The 20,309-nt window shown below is 43.2% G+C and overlaps 1 protein-coding gene across 1 annotated transcript in view; it reads left to right on the top strand.

The window, feature by feature from the left end:
* The window catches only part of UMPS (uridine monophosphate synthetase), a 101,137-nt gene that overhangs the window by 14,079 nt on the left and 66,749 nt on the right, over window positions 1-20,309 (top strand). Inside the window, exon 2 of the mRNA XM_069224640.1 lies at window positions 19,606-19,759. Within this exon, the coding sequence (XP_069080741.1) occupies window positions 19,606-19,759 (154 nt within the window). The remainder of the gene's footprint in view (window positions 1-19,605; window positions 19,760-20,309) is intronic.

The raw sequence follows: 20,309 nt of genomic DNA, 5'->3' as shown, positions 1-20,309 counted from the left end.
TGCACGCAGGTTTCTACCAAAGGTTGGCTAACAAAAGCAGCCGTTATAAGGCAGTGCTTTGTGTAGGCCCAGGTAGCGTCACTGATAATGTTACAGCTATACTTAGGGCTGGGTTTTGACAGCACGGGTATCAAACAGACCTATTGCTAATAAGTTCAAGACACATGAAGTGGGCTTTCTTCAGCCCCTTTCAACCATTATCTTTCATAGACATGCCTCTTTCTGAGACTGTCAATCATATCTTGCCTCAGCCCAATTCAGTATTCATTACTCTCGTAGCTCTGTTTGCTTGTCCCCCCCCCCCCCCCTCCCAAGTTAGTCCTTACGTTGAACTACGCCCGAGGGGCTGCTTACACCTGTAGTACTCTACCTCCTCTCCCCAAGCTGGCTTGATGTAAACCCCTACATTTTGACTTAGCCAATGCTTGTTCTTCTAAGTGTTAATTCTGTTTTATAAAGCACACGGTGCCACAATAAGCCTTGGGGAGCTGTGAAATCAAACTGCTGGTGACGAGCAAATGTGTTCTCATTGCTTGATGGCGATCGTATCTATCTTTGAATTGCCTTGCAAGGGAGCGCACAGTCTGTGTATTTGTTATAGTAACGAATACTCCTGCGTGCCCTACAATGTCTGCATGCATAGAAGTATGAATTTCATGCCGGCTAAAGTACAGTTTTGCACACTTGTACAGAGACTGGAGAGAGCGCCAGGGAGCCAAGAATATATAAACAGAACCAGTACGCTGTAGCTCAGGAGTAACGTCGATATTCCTGAAGACTGGGTGGGCTTTCAAGACAGTGATTGTTCGTCAGCACCATCTGGTGGTAAGCGGCCTCACCCAGAGTTCTTGTAGTCTTCTGTGTATATGACGTGAGACCCACAAAGGGGTTTGGTTTTGTAGTTAAAATTGCATTAGGGTAGGAATGTTATTTTTATTTATTAATTCTTTTATGAATCTGTCATAAGCAAGGTTAAAAGCAACTCTGTAGTTGGAGATAGTTTATTTTATTTTTTATTTTATAGTTTTTATTGAAGTAATGGTAGTTGGAGATATTTGATAATTATCTTACATTCCTCACATACCTGAACGAGTCCAACATGATTCAGCCCTTATGTGACGCAGCATGCATCCTTGTTCTTTCCTATGGATTATGAGAGCCGAATTAATTGTTTGTCTGTAGGTGGAAGTCCTCCTGCCCCGGAGATACAAATATTAACACAAACCTATAATATAGTAAACATTTCGATTCATCGCATTACTGATTCGTGAAGTTATTTTTTTCCACCAGAAGTAAAACACTCCCTTTGTGAGACACTGCAAATTTAAAAGGCGATACTCAGTGACTGTGTTGTTGCTCGATTTGATTGTACGTGGGCCAAGGGACTGTGATGTGGATAATAATTCTACAATATGTTGTGAATCGGAAAATTATATAACAAGGTTCCCCCTTATAATTCTAACAAGCTCTCATGGTGGAGCAAACTTAACTGTTATAGCATGTGTTACGAATGAAGCGACAAGGCACAAACAAGCGATAGTACTGATTAGCATGTTGTGTGTACGTGGAGTAGAAATGGAACGGACTGAATTCCCACTTACAGCTATTATTATTAAAAGTTTACACGATGCAAAAGACTAGTTATGCTACGTAATATGCGCAAACACGGCTCCCCACATTGGCACGAATGAACTAATACTCGTCTACTATTCTAAAAGCCATGGCGCCTCATTCATGGCAATCGGTGGAACCTGACCTGGATGAGGGCCCTGGCCTCTAGATTGGTGCTGTCCAGGCCTTCAGTGTTCACACAGCTGTGCTACAAAGGTTTTCTGACGAATAGAAGGGGGAAATAGGTATGCTTTAAACATAAAGATAGTTTACTGCAGTCCCCTTCCACGTCAGCTCCTAGCAACGAGTCCGAGTGGCTGCAAAGGATTTTATATCACAATTGTCTACCATAGTGCTGCTGCTTCCTTTCTTAGTTTAGTGAGGAACGCTATATTTTCGTTCATTGACTGACAGCAGTTTGCACACCTAATCATTTGTGGCTTTTACAGTGTTAGGAATGTACTGTACAACTTAATTAGTTTAGTTTACTAGGTTAGTCTAGTCAAAGACTCTTGAAAAGCAAAATACCATCCCGTTAGGTTGACAGAAGTAGGTTGTAATTAGCGTCCTCTTGATAAGCAATATGTGGTTCAACAAAACACAAGGGCTCAGGCAAAAAAATGAAGCGCTTTTATAATTAAGCGCTGTAAACTAAATCACCTCATGGTGCCTCTCGTCTGAATGCGGGTATGCATTTGGGATTCATAAAATAAAGGTTTATATTACTTTTCTGAAATCGAAGTAGGTCTCAGAACGATCGCAAGGCATCACCTCCTGTAAACACTGCCCAATTGGGACTCAAGGATGCTTCTTGCTTTTAAACCAGTGCGAATACAAGCAAAAAAAACAATGGAATTAGGCCCGGATCTGTGTCGTGCGGTGTAAGTTTGACATTGATGAGCATTTCATCTCTCATCTGTTCTTTTTGCTTTTGACTCCCTAAGTGCCATTGTATTAAAGCCAGCCTGGCTTATGAGGGGTGAAACCCTGAAACGGGTACCAAGGTGCTTGATTCTGGTCTAGGGAGGGCCTGGACTGTTCCCACTGGGAGGAGGGTAAAGACTGATTTTCATATGGGTGGGTCCAAACTGGACTCGCGTGGCGAGCAAAAGAAAAAAAAAAAGATGGATTTAGGCTCAAATCTGTGATGGGGGTGAATGTTTGACATTGTTCAGCATTCCGTCCATCATCTGTTATTGTTGCATTTGGTGCCCGAAGTGGGAAGGGTATGCCCAAACGTGGGTCCCATGCTTTCTGTGCCACAGGATTCAAGCTTGCCTGGGTCATGAGGTGTGATACCCTGAAACCGGTCTCGGGATGCTTCTTTCTGGTCAAGAGAGGACCAGGGCTGGCAGTTGGGGCTGGACTGCTCCATAGGGAGCAAGGTCAAAACTTGACTGGGGGTGAATGTTTGACGTTGTTCAGCTTTCTGTCCGTCATCTGTTCTTTTTGCACTTGCTTTTAACCCAGGGCATATAAAGGCAATCTGTAGTAGTTGGTCATTAAAGACTTTTGTTCATGTGCATGATGTAGTGATGGGTTTTCTTTTTAAGGTATGAGGGCATGGAAAGTTCTTGGCAATAAGGATTTCAGGATTGAGTAATTGGTGTGTGGAATTTTCTTGCTGAGAACAAATCTGATTGCAACACTGTGGACTACCTGAAAGTGGAGGAAAATATGTCGGGGTTGGAAGTGTAGATTGAGGTGGCGTGGTCAGGATGGGTATGGCATGATGCTCCTGTGCAAGTATGAAGTAGAGGCTGCGGTATGATATACAAACACAAAGGTAGGATGCGCTGACCATGTATTCTACAATTAAGGAATACTAACATGAGCACGTAATATGTGCTGCCAAGAAATGGGTTAGTTGTGAAACAAGAACTCCTTTTTTTTTTAAATGTACTACACCTGGAGGGCCATAAATCTTTCCCAGTGGCTCTGGGCAAAGGAAACTTTTTTGCGAAGTAGTTTTCTTCATATGGTCTAGACATCTGTGTGATGAATGGACTGCAAAACAAGGCGCTAGGTAATGTAATCCTAGCATCATTTGTTGAATTGTACTGGGAGGTAGTGTGGTACTGCAGGAGGAATTGTATCTATGTTGGTTTCTTTCAATGCCCTGTGGAATCAAGCCTAAATTTGCTTAAATCCCACACAAGGGCTATGTACAGTTTGGAGTCGGCCAGCTACCCATGCTTTGTCAAAGTGTCTGTGATAGCTCTTGGGGATTATCCCCCACTCATAAGAAGAGGGACCTAAAAGTGATAAGACGTGAGACGATAGTGAAGTGGTTAGAGTGTTACTTGAAGTAACTCAACTGGAATATACATCCATAAAATGGAGAAAAAGAACATACATTTACTACATGTTTAAACTATATTACATTAGTCGTACTGCATGGAAAACTATTCACAAGTCTTCTATAAATGGATCTCATTACTTCAGTCTTTACCGAAATTATTTATAGATCGATCATTTATAAAAATTTGAAGATAACATGCCATGATAAACATCTGACACTCAATAATTAAAAACGATTGTTGTCAGATGATTTCCTCAGCTTGCATGGTAATTCCAGAGGGACCAGACCCTTGCATTACTGCAGGTAAATAGGTCACACGTGGTCGGCGAGGTTGTACACGCTCGCGTTCTGATGTACACTGAGTAGGTATGTGGGTCAAAGTTTTAGGTGGATGTTGATCAGACAATATATTTTAAAAAAGTGTCTCAATGATATCTAATAGAATTACGCAGATCCCACCAAGAACCAATACTATGTGCATTAATGCAGAGCTCCAAATACCAGATCACCGTCAAAAGGGACTAGATGAAATAGTAATTTCTGACACCGGCAAATCTGAGCGCTAGTGGCAGAACTGTAAAATTTTAAGTTTAACAAACTGTAACACGTGGGTCTTCATGTAAATATAGAGACCAAGCTGGAGTAGCAACGTTTATAAAAACGCCACAGCTGAAGCAACTGTCACCTTAATGGTCTCACAAACTATCAGCAATATGAGTTCTAGAACTCTCAGCATGGATCGTTCCAATAGTAAGGGCAATGGGGAACAGAGGTTGAGGTGGAAGATACCACACATCTTCCTTTCCTAAAAATCATTTGAGAAGAAAAGAAAACTATACAATAAATGAACCAACAGGTCATGTCTATGGTGTGGGCGAATATCTGTCCAAAATAAAATATAATATCAAAACAAGACTATTATTGGGAGCTGGGGGGAACTGACCAGAGGGTGTTTGGAGGAATTTACACATGCAATGGGATTGTATGATGTATTGAGGGCTGTGCACGCTAATGAGAAAGGTCATTCCTCCTACTTTAGAAAGTATGATAAGCACTCTAGGTTGGATTTACTTCTTTACCACAAGCAACTCGCATACCAGGCTTGGCACATCAGAGTGTTTAGTTTGGGGAATCAATGACCACGCCCCCCCTACAAATAACACTGTCCAGTAATGTGCAGCAGCCTCAAGGATTGTGGCGGATGGAAACATGGCACCTAATGAATGAGATAGAGGTAAAATGCCTAGGTAAGGCCTCTTAGCTTTATTTTGAGGAGAATAAAAACATGGTATAGAGTTATATCACATTATGGGAGACATACAAGGCCACAATCGGGTGTCATAATTGCAGGGGAGATTGGGGAAGGGAGGCAGAGACACTGTAGATTGGCCACTCTAGAAGATTTGACACCAAGGGAATATGCAAAATCTCCTATGCCCTCTGGGAAAAACATGTACTGAAAAAGAGCCGAATATCGGTCCGTTGTCAAGCACGAGGTTGGAATAGCTTATCTAGCAAAATAAAAAAGGTTATGAGGCGGGCAGTAAAGCAGGGAAACTATTGGTATGGATCGAGAGCAAGGTAAGGGAAAATATGTCTATGGAGAGCTATGGGCAATCTCTGGAGAAATGGTGAGAGGAAGCCAGGAGATTGCGCACAAGTTTTCTAGTCACTTAGACATTTTTTATAGCATGCACCTGCGAGTTTTGGAACAGGAAGTACTGGCATTTATCGATGATTTCCAAATGAGAAGATTGTCTAAGCACCATATGAGTGATCTGGAGGCTATCTCGGTGGAGAGGTTTCCTTGGCCATGGGACAGGTGCAGTCAGGCATGACTCTGGGCCCAGATGGGCTCCTGGTAGATTTGATGCACAGATTGTGCATGTGGGTGGTGGCTCCTCTTTGTGAGGCCTTTGGGTGGGCCTTTTTGGATGGAGAAAACTGTCAGAGGATATGAGGTCGGTGTCAGTGGTTCTCTTACTAAAAGCTGGCAAGCCCCGAGATAGGTGCGATTCTTACTGAGCGATTTCATTGCTTAATGCTAATGTTAAAATACTGGCTAAGCTGCTGGCCCACAGGTTGAGGGTGGTGGTGACTGAACTGGTACACAGAGAGCAAAACTGGTTTATGCAGAGTCACTCGACTGCACTGAGTTTGCAGCAGCTTTATAACAACTTGGCGGCGTTCTGCTAGACGCAAATAACGCCTTTGATTCAGTGGAATTGGACTTACCTATTTGGAGTACTGGTTAAGATGGGTTTCGGACCCTACTATATAAGATGGATCAAACTAGCTTACAATAGGGCAGTGGCTAGAGTATGGGTTAACGTTCCCACCTCCTGAGAATTCAGTGTGCGAAGAGGCATGCAGCAGTTATTTGCTCTGGCGATAGAGGGTTTTGCGAAATGGGTGCGAATAGATGCGCAGGTCTGAGGTTGGCTTGGAGGTACAGGTTGGGAGGAACGCTTATCACTATTTGGCAATGACATCCTGTTATACCTGACCCAAGTGACTCTGACGCTTCACAAGCTGCACAATATCTTCCGAATTTTGGGGGAATACTCTGAGTTTGCCATTAGTTGGACAAATCCTTATTGTGTCCTGTGGGAGACTGGGACCAGGGGGAGCTGCCTGCCTTGCCACTGAGGGTTGAAATGGGTAGGTTCAAATATCTGGGGATTTGGTTCACAAAAAATCCGGCCTCGCCGTTCGAGGTGAACTTGGAATCCCTTTTGAAACATCTGGAACAAGTCATAAAATACTGACAGTCACTACCGCTCTCATTGCTCGGGAAGGCAGTTATGTTTTTAAAATGGTGGCACGCCCTCAGTTCTTATGTATCCTCCAGAACAGTCCGTGTAAGATCCAATGGCTCATTTTCTGCCAGAGTGGATATGCTGGTGGGGAATGCTGTTATGGGTGGAAGGACAACTCCTCATTGCTTTGTTGATCCTTCAGAGATCCAAGTTCCAGTGAGGCATTGCTTACCGAACGGGTGGAAATACTATGAGGTGGCACAGGTGAGCACGGTTAACCGCTGGGCTTACGTGGATTGGGAAGACCTGGCATTCTGACAAGAAGTAGGGAATGGGCAAAAGGAGCGGCATGCGTGCAATCTATTGGGGCAGACTGTTGCCCGGAACATGCACGGGGACGGTGGTGTACATCTGGAGGATATTGACCAGAGAGATAGGGGGGGAAGCCAGCCTGACTCGGAGGACGCCATTGTGAAATGGTTCCATAAGGCGCTCCAGAGCGGCCCTGAAGGGTTCCCAAGGTCTGGATAATATCGCCATCTCAACTCTTGCAAATGTGTGTGATGCAAACGGGGTTATTCCCTTGACCCACTTAGACAGAATACCAGATTGCAGAAATTCAGAGGCTGAGATACTGTCATTTGAGCCATGCCTTCAGGGACTGCGTGCCATTGGAAGACTAGACGGAGGAGGACTCCCCATTAGAAAGGAGACTGCTAGACTAAAGGCTTGACAAGAAAGTGATTTCCTTAACATATGGTACTGTAATGAGAAACATGCAAGCCCCTTTGAGGCTGTGGACGAGGCTGTCAAGGCTGTGGATAAATGGACTCAGGATTTGGGGGACCTAGATGAGGACAACTGGTGGGAGTCTTTGATCTTTCCAGCGGAGGTGCCCATACCCGTGAGCCACTGCCTGATCCAACTCAAAATACTTCACTAGGTTTACTACACATGCACACTGTTATTCAGGATAGGTAGAGCAACAAATGCAAATTGCCTTAGAGACTGTGGGCTGTAGGGCACTTTTTCACATGCTTTGGAGCAGCCCTCTGGGAGGAGGTAAGAGGCTCTCTTGAGGAAGCACTGGGGATACCTGTAGAACTCAACCCTTGACTAGCCTTTCTAAGCCTATGGGGACGGACGGATCACTCGTTATCTGAAACGTTTGGTGAATTTGGGTTGCTTTGTAGCCAAATGAGATATTGGTCAGAGATGGTGTTTATGGAGTCCTCAACATCAGGACTGGGAGACAGGCATGGAACTCTGCAGAGTCATGAAAAAAGAAATCTATAAGAGCAGAGGGTGCCAGAGGAAATTTGACAACATTTGGGGTGGCGGGGATGGGGGGGGGTGTGGGGGGGGATGGGGGGGTGTGGGGGGGGATGGGAGGAGGGGTGGGGGGGGGGGGCACCTAGTAGGGCAGGGACAGTAGAGATTCCCAAATCTAATTCGGCCCATAAGATGTTACTTGCTGGGATATTGGGGGGGGGGGGGGGAGGGGTGGAGGGGAGAGGAGGTAGGACATAGGACATAAGGTGCAGTGGGTATTGGACAGGGTGAACATTGATTCTTTAATTGCTATGCATCCAGATACTGGGAGTGACTGAGGTGATTTGGGGTTACGTTATGACATTTTTTGTTGTGTGTGTTATCATATAGAAACATTAAATATAGATTAAAAAAAATAATAATAATGGGAATTACAACTGTAAAACATTATAGAGCTCATTTGGTAACATAATCTTTAATATACCCTGGGAAACAAGAAGAGCGAACGCTCTATCTCTGTGTTTCACTTCCAGAGTTACAATCTCCTGTGTAATCTCCTCTATACTCGCGATTGTTTGTAACATGAGCAATTTCTTTTTCTGATTCCTTTGCATCACTGACCTTAGAATCTGTTTATCTAACCATGTCCCAGTATATCTCTCAATTCTTCCCAGATTCCAAGACCTCCTATTATAGTTATCACAGCATTGTGGAATTCTTTAATAACATTAATTGGTTTAGTCAATTTTGACCACTTAAGTTGTCCAGTAGGAGTTCTAACTCGTACGAATTCTCCTAATTTCAACTCACTCTAAATGTTTGGTATTGTGAGTATTATACCGTTTTTTACGCTCAGTTTGTAATTTTGTTTCTCTTTGTTTCCAGTGTTGACTTGTATAAACACTTACCTACCTTTATGCCATCTCATCTGTTCAGGCACAAGTTAGTTAGGTTTCCTTCCTCTCAGTAACTTAAATGGCACTTTGTTGGTTGTCTGATGAGGAGTCCACTGATAAGCTACAAGGCGTTTCAACTCTTTGGCCTTCCAATCCAATCCAGTTGACTTTTCCAACTGAATCCCGTCCTTAAGAATTTTATTGAGCCACTCTACAACACCTTTAGATTTAAGGTAATTCAGGGCACAATGATGGTGTTTAATGTCATTATTCTCCAAAAACTCTTGTCAGTAAGAATAGTTGTGGGTAGACCCTCTCTCATGAATGTCTGTTCTAGAAACTTAATGACACTTTAGGTACTGATATCTGAGACAAACTATCACGTGCCATCTTGAATACAAGTCTGTCATCACCAAAACAGACTGGGAGGACACCTCACCTGACAAATGATCAGCTACGTCTGGAGCTAATTCCATCCATGGTCCCTCAGAGAGTTCAAGCAATACATAGGAGGGCTTATGGGCAATAAGATCTTGTAACTGTTCCCACATTGAAAACAATCCCTAACTATTCTTTTTGATTGCATATCCATTCCTGACCACCAGAAATAATGTCTAAGTCTTGTCTTGGCTTTAGATTAGATATTTCAAAATGACCCTCATGAGCCATGTCAGTCAACTTCTCTCTGACCTTTTTTGGTGGAATTAGTTTGGTGCCTCTAAACAGACCATCAACCACATCCAGTTCAGTTTTGACCATTCAGAAAGGTCTCACTTGTTCCCAATCTTCATCTTTATATTTCCAACATTTCTAAAGCGATTGTTTAGCTTTTAAAAAAAAAAAAAAAAAATTGGATCACTTTCCATTCCCACTTTGCAGTCTTGTTTAGAAACTGCGCCCTCAGTTATGGTACACGCAAAGTCAGTGGGCCATTCCTCTTCTCCTTTCAGTTGCATGGGTTGTTTCATCCAATGAATCATCAACTAGTCTAGACAAGCAATCTGCTGCTTTGTCCTTAATGCCTGGTATGTACTTGACCTCAGATGTAAACTCCTGTATGTTAACCGCTTCTGTGCCTTGGACGAGGTGACCTCGTCCAAGGCACAGGAACTGTGGGGAGCGCTAGCGCGCCCCCCCTGTACACCCCACCCCTCCAAGGCGGGGATGGAGGGGGAAGCCCTTCCCCTGACCCCCCCCGTGACATCAGCGAGTGCGCGCTGATTTGTCACAGGGCCTCCCCCATCGCGCTGGAAGCTCAAAGCATTTCTTGAGCAAAGCAATTCTCTTTCGATCACGTGGGGGAGGCAAGGAGAGGCTTCCTTCCCTTTGAAGTATTTCCTTCCCTTTGAAGTCTCTCCAAGCGTTTCAAAAGCCGGATTGCTTGCAATCCGGCTTTTGAAACGCCCACTAGACACCAGGGATGTTTTTTTTTTTTTTTTAAATAGAAATAAGGGAGCAATATTATTAGGCCGATCTGCCCCCAGGGGGGACAGAAACCTCTAGGGCACCAGGGATACATTTTTTTTTTTTTTTTCAGGTGTGGAGCGACCCCTTAGGCAAGGGTCGCTCCCCTAGGGGGCAAATTATATTTAGGCCATTTCTGCCCCCCTGGGGGGTAGATCAGCCTGTTTTGATTAGGCCGATCTGCCCCCAAGGGGGGCAGAAACCACTAGATACCGGGGATTTTTTTTTTTTTTTCGTTTTACAGATGGGGAGCGACCCCTTGGACAAGGGTCGCTCCCCTGGAGGGGAAAATTGTATTTAGGCCATTTCTGCCCCCTTTGGGGGCAGATCGGCCGTTTTTTGCTATGCCAATCTGCCCCCAAGGGGGGCAGAAACCACTAGGCACTGGGGATTTTTTTTTTTTGGCGCCAATGTCACGCAGGGGGAGCGACCCCGTAGGCAAGGGTCCCTCCTGGGGGGGGGGGGGGGTTGGCAGAAACCTCTAGGCGCCAGTGCAATTATTTTTGTTTGTGTTTTGTTTTTTTAGAGATGGGGAGCGACTCTGTAGGCAAGGGTCGCTTCCCGGGGGTGATGGGGCAAATTTATTTTAGGCCATTTCTGCACCCCCTGGGGGCAGATCGGCCTATTGTTATTAGGCCGATCTGCCCCCCGGGGGGGGGGGGGCAGAAACCTCTAGGCACCAGGGCAAACTTTTTTTTTTTTATTTTTTTTTTGTTTGTTTGTTTTTTTAGAGATGGGAGTGACCCAATAGGCAAGGGTCGCTCCCCTAGGGGGCAAATTATATTTAGACCATTTCTGCAGATTGGCCGATTTTGATGAGGCCAAACTGCCCCCCTTGGGGTCAGAAACCACTAGACACCAGGGAGTTTTTGTTTTTTTTTCCGTGAATTTCACGCAAGGGGAGTGACCCCTTGGACAAGGGTCGCTCCCCTGGAGGGGAAACTTTTATTTAGACCATTTCTGCTGTTTTTTGCTACGCCAATCTGCCCCCAAGGGGGGCAGAAACCACTAGGCACCGGGGATTATTTTTTTTTGGTGCCAATGTCACGCAGGGGGAGTGACCCCGTAGGCAAGGGTCCCTCCTGGGGGGGTTGGGGGGGCAAATTTATTTTAGGCCATTTCTGCCCGGGGGGGGGGGGGGGGGGCAGAAACCTCTAGGTGCCAGGGCAATTTTTTTTGGTTTGTTTTTTTAGAGATGGGGAGCGACTTTTTTTTGGCGCCAATGTCACGCAGGGGGAGTGACCCCGTAGGCAAGGGTCGCTCCCGGGGGGTGTTGGGGGGGGGGGGGGGGTGAATTTATTTTAGGCCATTTCTGCCCCCCTGGGGTAGATCGGCCTATTGTTGTTAGGCCGATCTGCCCCCAGGGAGGGCAGAAACCTCTAGGCGCCAGGGCAATTTTTTTTGTTTGTTTTGTTTGTTTTTTTTAGAGATGGGGAGTAACTTTTTTTTTTTTTGGCGACAATGTCACGCAGGGGGAGTGACCCCGTAGGCAAGGGTCCCTCCTGGGGGGGTTGGGGGGGCAAATTTATTTTAGGCCATTTCTGCCCCGGGGGGGGGGGGGGGGGGCAGAAACCTCTAGGTGCCAGGGCAATTTTTTTTGGTTTGTTTTTTTAGAGATGGGGAGCGACTTTTTTTTGGCGCCAATGTCACGCAGGGGGAGTGACCCCGTAGGCAAGGGTCGCTCCCGGGGGGTGTTGGGGGGGGGGGGGGTGAATTTATTTTAGGCCATTTCTGCCCCCCTGGGGTAGATCGGCCTATTGTTAGGCCGATCTGCCCCCAGGGAGGGCAGAAACCTCTAGGCGCCAGGGCAATTTTTTTTGTTTGTTTTGTTTGTTTTTTTAGAGATGGGGAGTAACTTTTTTTTTTTTGGCGACAATGTCACGCAGGGGGAGTGACCCCGTAGGCAAGGGTCGCTCCTATATATACTTTTTTTTTTTTTTTTTTTTAGAGATGGGGAACGACCCATTAGGCAAGGGTCACTCCCCTGGGGGCAAATTGTATTTAGACCATTTCTGCCCCCCTTGGGGGCAGATTGGCAGATTTTAGTTCAATCTGCCCCCAAGGGGCAGAAACCTCTAGGCGCCAGGGCAATTTTTTTTGGGGTGTTTTTTTTTTTTTTTAGATGGGGAGCGACCCATTAGGCAAGGGTCGCTCCCCTAGGGGGCAAATTGTATTTAGACCATTTCTGCCCCCCTTGAGGGCAGATTGGCCGATTGGCAATCTGGGATTCCCCTAGGTCTCTAGTTTTCAAAAATGCATAGGTTTGGTAGGTTTCCCTAGGTGCCGGCTGAGCTAGAGGCCAAAATCTACAGGTAGGCACTTTGCAAAAAACACCTTTGTTTTCTTTCAAAAAGTGTGATGTGTCCACGTTGCGTTTTGGGGCATTTCCTGTCGCGGGCGCTAGGCCTACCCACACAAGTGAGGTATAATTTTTATCGGGAGACTTGGGGGAACGCTGGGTGGAAGGAAATTTGTGGCTCCTCTCTGATTCCAGAACTTTGTCACCAAAATGTGAGGAAAATGTGTTTTTTTTTTTTAGCCAAATTTTGAGGTTTGCAAAGGATTCTGGGTAACAGAACCTGGTCAGAGCCCCACAAGTCACCCCATCTTGATTTCCCCTAGGTCTCTAGTTTTCAAAAATGCACAGGTTTGGTAGGTTTCCCTAGGTGCCTGCTGAGCTAGAGGCCAAAATCTACAGGTAGGCACTTTGCAAAAAGCACCTGTGTTTTCTTTCAAAAAATGTGATGTGTCCACGTTGCGTTTTGGGGCTTTTCCTGTCGCGGGTGCTAGGCCTACCCACACAAGTGAGGTATCCTTTTTATCGGGAGACTTGGGGGAACATAGATTAGCAAAACAAGTGTTATTGCCTTTTGTCTTTCACTACATTTTTTCCTTCCAAATATAAGTGTGTGTGTAAAAAAGACATCTATTTGAGAAATGCCCTGTAATTCACATGCTAGTATGGTCACCCCAGAATTCAGAGATGTGCAAATAATCACTGCTCCTCAACACCTTATCTTGTGCCCATTTTGGAAATAGAAAGGTTTTCTTGATAGCTATTTTTCACTCTTTATATTTCAGCAAATGAATTGCTGTATACCCGGTATAGAATGAAAACGCACTGCAGGGTGCCTCTCTTTTATTGGCTCTGGGTACCTAGGGTGCTTGATGAACCTACAAGCCCTATATATCCCCGCAACCAGAGGAGTCCAGCAGACGTAACGGTATATTGCTTTAGAATATCTGACATTGCAGGAAAAAGTTACAGAGTAAAACATAGAGAAAAATTGCAGTTTTTTTCACCTCAATTTCAATATTTTTCTTTTTCAGTTGTTGTTTTCTGTAGGAAACTCTTGTAGGTTCTACACAAATGACCCCTTGCTGAATTCAGAATTTTGTCTACTTTTCAGAAATGTTTAGGTTTCTGGGATCCAGCATTGGTTTCACGCCCATTTCTGTCACTGACTGGAAGGAGGCTGAAAGCACAAAAAATTGTAAAAATGGGGTATGTCCCAGTAAAATGCCAAATTTGTGTTGAAAAATTGGGTTTTCTGATTCAAGTCTGCCTGTTCCTGAAAGCACCGCAAACCCTTTGTTGATGCCATTTTCAGGGAAAAAACCACAAGCCGCCTTCTGCAGCCACTTTTTCCCATTTAAAAAAAAAAAAAAATGAAATTTTCACTGTATTTTGGCTAATTTCTTGGCCTCCTTCAGGGGAACCCACAAAGTCTGGGTACCTCTAGAATCCCTAGGATGTTGGAAAAAAAGGACGCCAATTTGGCTTAGCTAGCTTATGTGGACAAAAAGTTATGAGGGCCTAAGCGCAAACTGCCCCAAATAGCCAAAAAAAACACTGACACAAGAGGGGGAAAAGGCCTGGCAGCAAAGGGGTTAATAACCTGATTTTCCTTGATACTGCCTCCAAACCTTTCATCATGAATATTTCTCTTAGGGGTTTGTGATCCGTGCATACCTTAAAATTGTTACTCCCATGTGAACCCTTTACACTTGTCAAAGTCAATAAAACAGCCAACGCTTCTTTTTCTATCACTGGGTAAGTAACTTCTGCCTCTTTTAAGGCTCTTGAGGTAAAACCTGTGGTTGCTTCTCCAGTTACAGCTTCTTGTAACAGAACTGCATCTCAGCCTTTGGTACTAGCATCTCTAGTAATGATAACTTTACGCCCAGGTGTGAATGACTTCAGCTTGGGTGCACTTGCTAAACATCTATTTACATCTTGAAACTCATCAGTACATTTTTTTATCCCATTCAAACGTCGCATTATTTTTCACTAACCTTCTCCTATTTTATATTCCTCATAATGTTCAAGCTTGGTAGTGTCACAAACCACCCTGATACAAAAAGACACCTGGCATATGTTTTAGACTAGAGGACATACTTCTCTGGAAAATGGAAGCTGCAGATACCAGGCTAAAAGGCATCATTTTACACTTGTATGCTCCCATGGGTGTGATGAACACTCAATTCTTGAGATTCAGGGTGTAGCTGAACCTGATAAGTTGAAGTCAGGTCTAAGGAAGAGAAAAACTTGACCCCAGCTAGTGCCATTAAAATGTCAGTTATTAGATAGAAGACATTAGTCAACTATAGCTTTCTTGTTTAAAGCACACAGGTCCACACACAAATTGAGTTTACCGTCGGCTTTTTTTTGTCAACTAAAATTGGAGCTAGCCGCTCCGTCACTCCACTGGTTCTATCACACCCATGCTAATACACAACATATCCAGTTCACTTCTCACTGCATCTTGCACATTGAATGGTAACATTCTTATCTTTGAATCAATCAGAACTGAACCCTTTCTTAACTTAATCTCATGTATATAGGTTTTAGGCAGCCTAACTTATTTTCAAAGACTTCATGGAACTCTTTCAAATAACAAGTGAGTGTGAATTGCTTGTGTATACCTGTGGTTGTGCATTAGGGTCTAAACATACCCCCGGGTCTTTTCATACCAGCCACCCCAAAAATACTGTCACCTTTTATGGAGACATATATTTTACAAACTGCAAAACCTCTTTTTATATTCTTATTCATCCGGAAAGTAACTTCATCTTTATCGGTTGCCCCCCTCCTCTCATACCTCCCCCCACCCCCCCGCAACTCCCCACCAATATCTCTCTGGGCGAATGTCCATCTTTTACCGTGTCAAATTCGCACCAAACAACTCATTAAAATCTTTCTCAATAATAATGATTAGTTTAGAGCAAGAATCAAACAGTGTTAAATGTTCACGATCTTTAGGATTGCCATCGCCAACATCTCTCATTTGTGATGTTTTATAACAGACTTCTTTAACCATACGACTGTTGATTCTCCTAGACTGTCTGCTACTCTGGCAATAAACCATATAATGCCCCTTTTTTACCATACATGTTGCATATAACCTTCAGTGCTGGACAATCTTTTGAGTTTGCCATGTGACCTATTTTACCACATCGGTAACATTGCCCCTTGAACCCACAACCAGAAAGCCCTTTTACCATTAGACTCCGATATCTTGCTAGGTTCATTTCTCTGTTTTTTCACTACATTAACTGTGTCTTTGTTCTATGCACTTTTTCTTATCTTCTTCCGCCAACCACAGCTCCCATTATCTCTAAAGGGAATTTTATATTGTGCACAGTTGTTCTTCATGTGAGTAGCGCAACTACTTGTTTTCTGGCTAGAGGTGAATGTTGTCAGCCCACTTCTTTACCACACCAGTGGGCTTGTTCATTCTCTCATTTCATATATATATATATATATATATTTTTTGTGGTTGGTGTTTCCAAATTCTGTCAGTGTACCCCTCTTTGTGCTTGGGGTGACCTCACTATCTTCTGTCATTATGATGTCCTCTGCATGTTGTTCGAAGATTTTAAAACTACCACACGGTTGTGAATACTCCAACAGTTGTGCTTCTGCTGGTGCGTTTGCTTGTGGAACTCAATCCCTTCACCCCACAGCGATTGTATGAGCTCATTCGGGATTGGCTTGTCTGAAAGACGTTTTTCACAGTTAGTTATATTTTTCAGTGAAGGACAGTTCTGGGTGCCTTTCATGGTCTAAAAACTGCATTTGTGGCCTTTTCAAGTGCTAGATGGGAATCTCAACGTTCGGGTTTAGATTTGGGTGTTCTTTCAGTCAAGCTTCTCTTATTGCTAAGGATGCAAATCAAGCTTTCCAGTAGGTGTGGTCAGTATTGGAAACTCTGGGGAACATTCAAGTAAGAAAAAATTGTAACAAAGCAATGGTTTACATGAGTAGCATACTAAGTGGGCAGGCTAGGTGTCCCACATTGCACTTTACTTCTGGTAATTTCTTTATATTTTTGTGTACTGGCTGCAGGTCTTGCCCTGTGTTCTCACAGTCTCCTGCAAAGTCACTTTATAAAGCACTGAGACAAAAGCCTGATCACTTGTTTAGAAAATGTGCATCGCAGACAGTGTGTCAACTCTTCAGTTTTGCAAGACTTGTGAGAGTTGCCAGTAGGAACAATTAGGGGCTGCAGAGCCTATGTTTTTTGTTGTCGGCAAAAGCATACGTTTGGGAGCTAGTCCTTTTAAGGTCTCGTCTGCAACAGCATGTGTTCCATGCCTTCTCTTGTGAGAGATACTGTATACTGCAAGGAGTTTGCATCCTGCCAGTTGCTTAACATTTGTTGCCTTCATTGTCTCTTATTTGCTGCCTTTTAATGGCTGGCTTCACTTCTCTTCTTTCAACTGGAGCATGGAGCAAGTACTGATTGCTTCAGCATGATTGCTGTCCTTCACCTGGCTGCAATTGAGGCAGATTTTAAAAAAAAAAAAAAAAAAAAAAAAAAAAAATCATTTTCCCTGTCGTCCTTGTTGAACTTCTTGCCGTGCCAAATGTCGTTTTTTTTTTTTTTTTTTTAAAGTCGAGCACGCAAGTGCTATGACCTGCTATACGCTATCTGTGGGCTTTTAACCATGCCCATCACTTGTTCATGGGCTTGCCTTTCACAAATCCTTTTACCGCTTTGGACACCGACCCTGTTACATGGATAATTGCACGTTTGCCGATACGTTTGACTGCAAGCAAACTTCTTTTTCCTTTTGTGTCTCTCCTTCACGATCATGGCAGCCATTTCGCTTTGAATTGGCTCGCTTATGTCAACTGTTTCCTTGCCTCATAAATTGAAAATGGAAAGTAAAAGTCCAGTTAGGAATTCACAACGCTAATAGCTCTAACTCGTGCGAACGCGAGACCCATTACATTGCCAATGCTTGTTTGTCTTTATGATCTGCATTGATTACTATATTAAACGAGCCATTGGAAAATTATGGGCTGCTGCTTTCTGTGCTAACAGAAATCTGTCCTCGCATATGTTTTGTGTGTATTTTAAATATTCACTTTTAATGCTCTGAAGAGTAAAGAAGTGGTTCGGACGCATGTTTGACCTATGAAGTTGTCTCAGTGGTGGATATGTCTTTTAAGTTCTATGAAAACTGTTGTAGAAAATGTAAAGGGAGGTAGTTTATTGTTGAGGTCTTGGTAATGCAAGGCTATTTGTTTGAATGTTAAGTTGTCAGCATTTATTTTTGTTTGGGATATTGGGAATCAAAGCCTTAAGTGGAAGACAGTGAACGGTTGTAGATTTGATAGTCAACGGATATAAATAAGACATCTCTTCCTTGAATTGTCTGGGATAAGGTTGCGCTTGCGATAGCTGTGCTATTTCTGTATTTATTTCCTGCTTGAATTATCTTTGGGATGACTGTGCCTATGGTAAGCTGTCTGTCAGTAATGGTCAATATCTTAAATTCTTGGTTTGCTTTAATTTAAAATTGGTTCATGTGTTGGAACTTTCTAGTTCAAGAGCCGTGTGCCTTGGGTATCTTGCCTTCCTGGTATTCTGTGATTTTCCGAGTTAAGATTGGTTGCTTGGGTGATTGTTGCATCAGGCGTCTTTGTTTGTAAAAATAAACTTATTTTCTCAGGTTGTTTTATGTTTCTCTAGGAAGATCTTTGGCCCAGATTGTAGAATTGCTATTTTAGGAATACTTCGATTCTATTGTAGTGTTATTCTTTTTATATAGTATTTTAAATGTTTTCTGGAAGCTAGATGATCACGTGGTTACACTGTTGTGTTCCTGCCCTGTATAGTATGTTTGGATTGGTGTGTGGGCTCCTAGCTGCTAGTGCCGTGTTAATGAGTACAAAAAAAACACTAATCTTGTTCCAGATCAGAGTATTTTTAAGTCAGGGTAAAATTTTGTTATTGAAACCACCTATATATTTTTTTGCTTAGAAGGTGATATGGATGCAAATATTAGTTAAGGAGCAGCGCCAATTTGTAAAGAGGCTGTTCGCATTATATAATTGTGAATATATTACTGAGCTAGAGTGTTGAAGCCCAGATACTCTAATATGAGTGTTTACCAACTATCAGCAAGTGAAACCGATGGCTACTCTGTGCTTTTGTGGACTGGCGAGCAATACTACAATCTCCGCTAGTTTGTGTGTCTGATGTTCGTAGTGTTTACTGTGACCAACAAAGCATACATTATATTACATAGGGGTAGCTTTAGTAATAATGTAAAGGACACTATAAAACCAGGTAAAACATAATTGGTCCTTTCACAGGAGGACAGAGAGGAAGGACTGTCTGACACAACTCCAGTGCATCTTGTGCTTGCGCTCTAGCATCTGTATGAAACTTTCTTTTTGTAGTGTTGCCTCAAAGTAACTACACAACCAGTAGTTTGCACTAAGTGCTAACGTAGAACAAGAAGTCTAGTTGAACAAATGCTTGAAGGCATCTGCAAACGTCGTTCCAGCTGGGGTTTGCAGACTTTCAAAGCAATAAACCAGAGCGTGCGTTTATGGAAACACAATTTAACTCGAGGGAGCAAATGTCATGGTTGTTGGTGTGGCTCCTAGGATGATTTGTTCTTTCGGACTGAGCTCACTCTTTGCTTTTGATAGGGCTGAAAAGAAAAAAAACAATGCTGCATTTCACATCTATTATGTTTTAACCTTCTGTATTCACCACTTACCACCAGATAACCTGCTTCTCCTGCTTTGCTTGCATAACCTCTTAAACTTTACCAGTGAAAGTACTCAGCTGGGCATAGCTACCCATTTAATAAATAAAATGTGATTTTAAAATGCACAGGAAAACCCTTTTCCTGTAGGGTTCATATACCTGGGTTTATGTTGTGCAACACATTGGTCACTGTTTATATTTCTTAACCGACAGCTGGTGCATTTCTTACTGTATTCTTTACTTCATTTCAGCCATATTTGTTTTTTAACAAACGTTTTTTATTTGCCTAGGTTTCCGATTTTATTTTTCAAACCGCTAAAGATGCTGGTATAAAGTATGATACAGTGTGTGGTGTTCCATACACTGCATTACCTCTGGCTACAGTCATCTGTTCAGCCAATCAGATACCAATGCTTATAAGAAGAAAGGAAGCAAAGGATTATGGTAAGTACACAGACTATGTAAGAATATACTTTAAAGTGCTACGTAGTGGTCTTTGTGCCTAAAATCAGCTCCATACAAGCTGGGCAAATAAAATAATTATGGACTTTTCTGTATATGAGAGACACGACCCTTGTCTAAACATTTTGTGCATTATAAGACTGATATAGTGTGATGCAAAAAGTGAGTTCTCAAGAAAATAATACATTGTGCTTACATCCTGGCTGGTTTTATTCCTGAGATGTAACTGCAAATTAGCAGGTTATGTAGACCTCCAACTTAATGGGCCAATGCCTAAACGAAAAACTGTCTTATGATGGCATTCTCACGCAGTCATTTTCTCCGAGCGATTTTCCCTTGCACCTATTGTTTCCCTTTCTGATCTCTTCCAGAGTTTGCTTAGGATGAGATAATGTGGTATTTTCTCTAGGTTTTGGTGCAGTAGATCCAAGAACTTATGTCTGGTGCATCCCCGGGCACATAGAAATTGCTTTTCTACGTTTGGCATGAAGGAATGAAATAGTGTGTCTGCGGGGTTGAGCTCATCAGGACT

Source organism: Pleurodeles waltl, chromosome 3_1 (genome assembly GCF_031143425.1).
Source record: "Pleurodeles waltl isolate 20211129_DDA chromosome 3_1, aPleWal1.hap1.20221129, whole genome shotgun sequence".
In the NCBI taxonomy this organism is placed as follows: domain Eukaryota; kingdom Metazoa; phylum Chordata; class Amphibia; order Caudata; family Salamandridae; genus Pleurodeles; species Pleurodeles waltl.
This window is presented reverse-complemented; position numbering and strand designations above follow the sequence as displayed.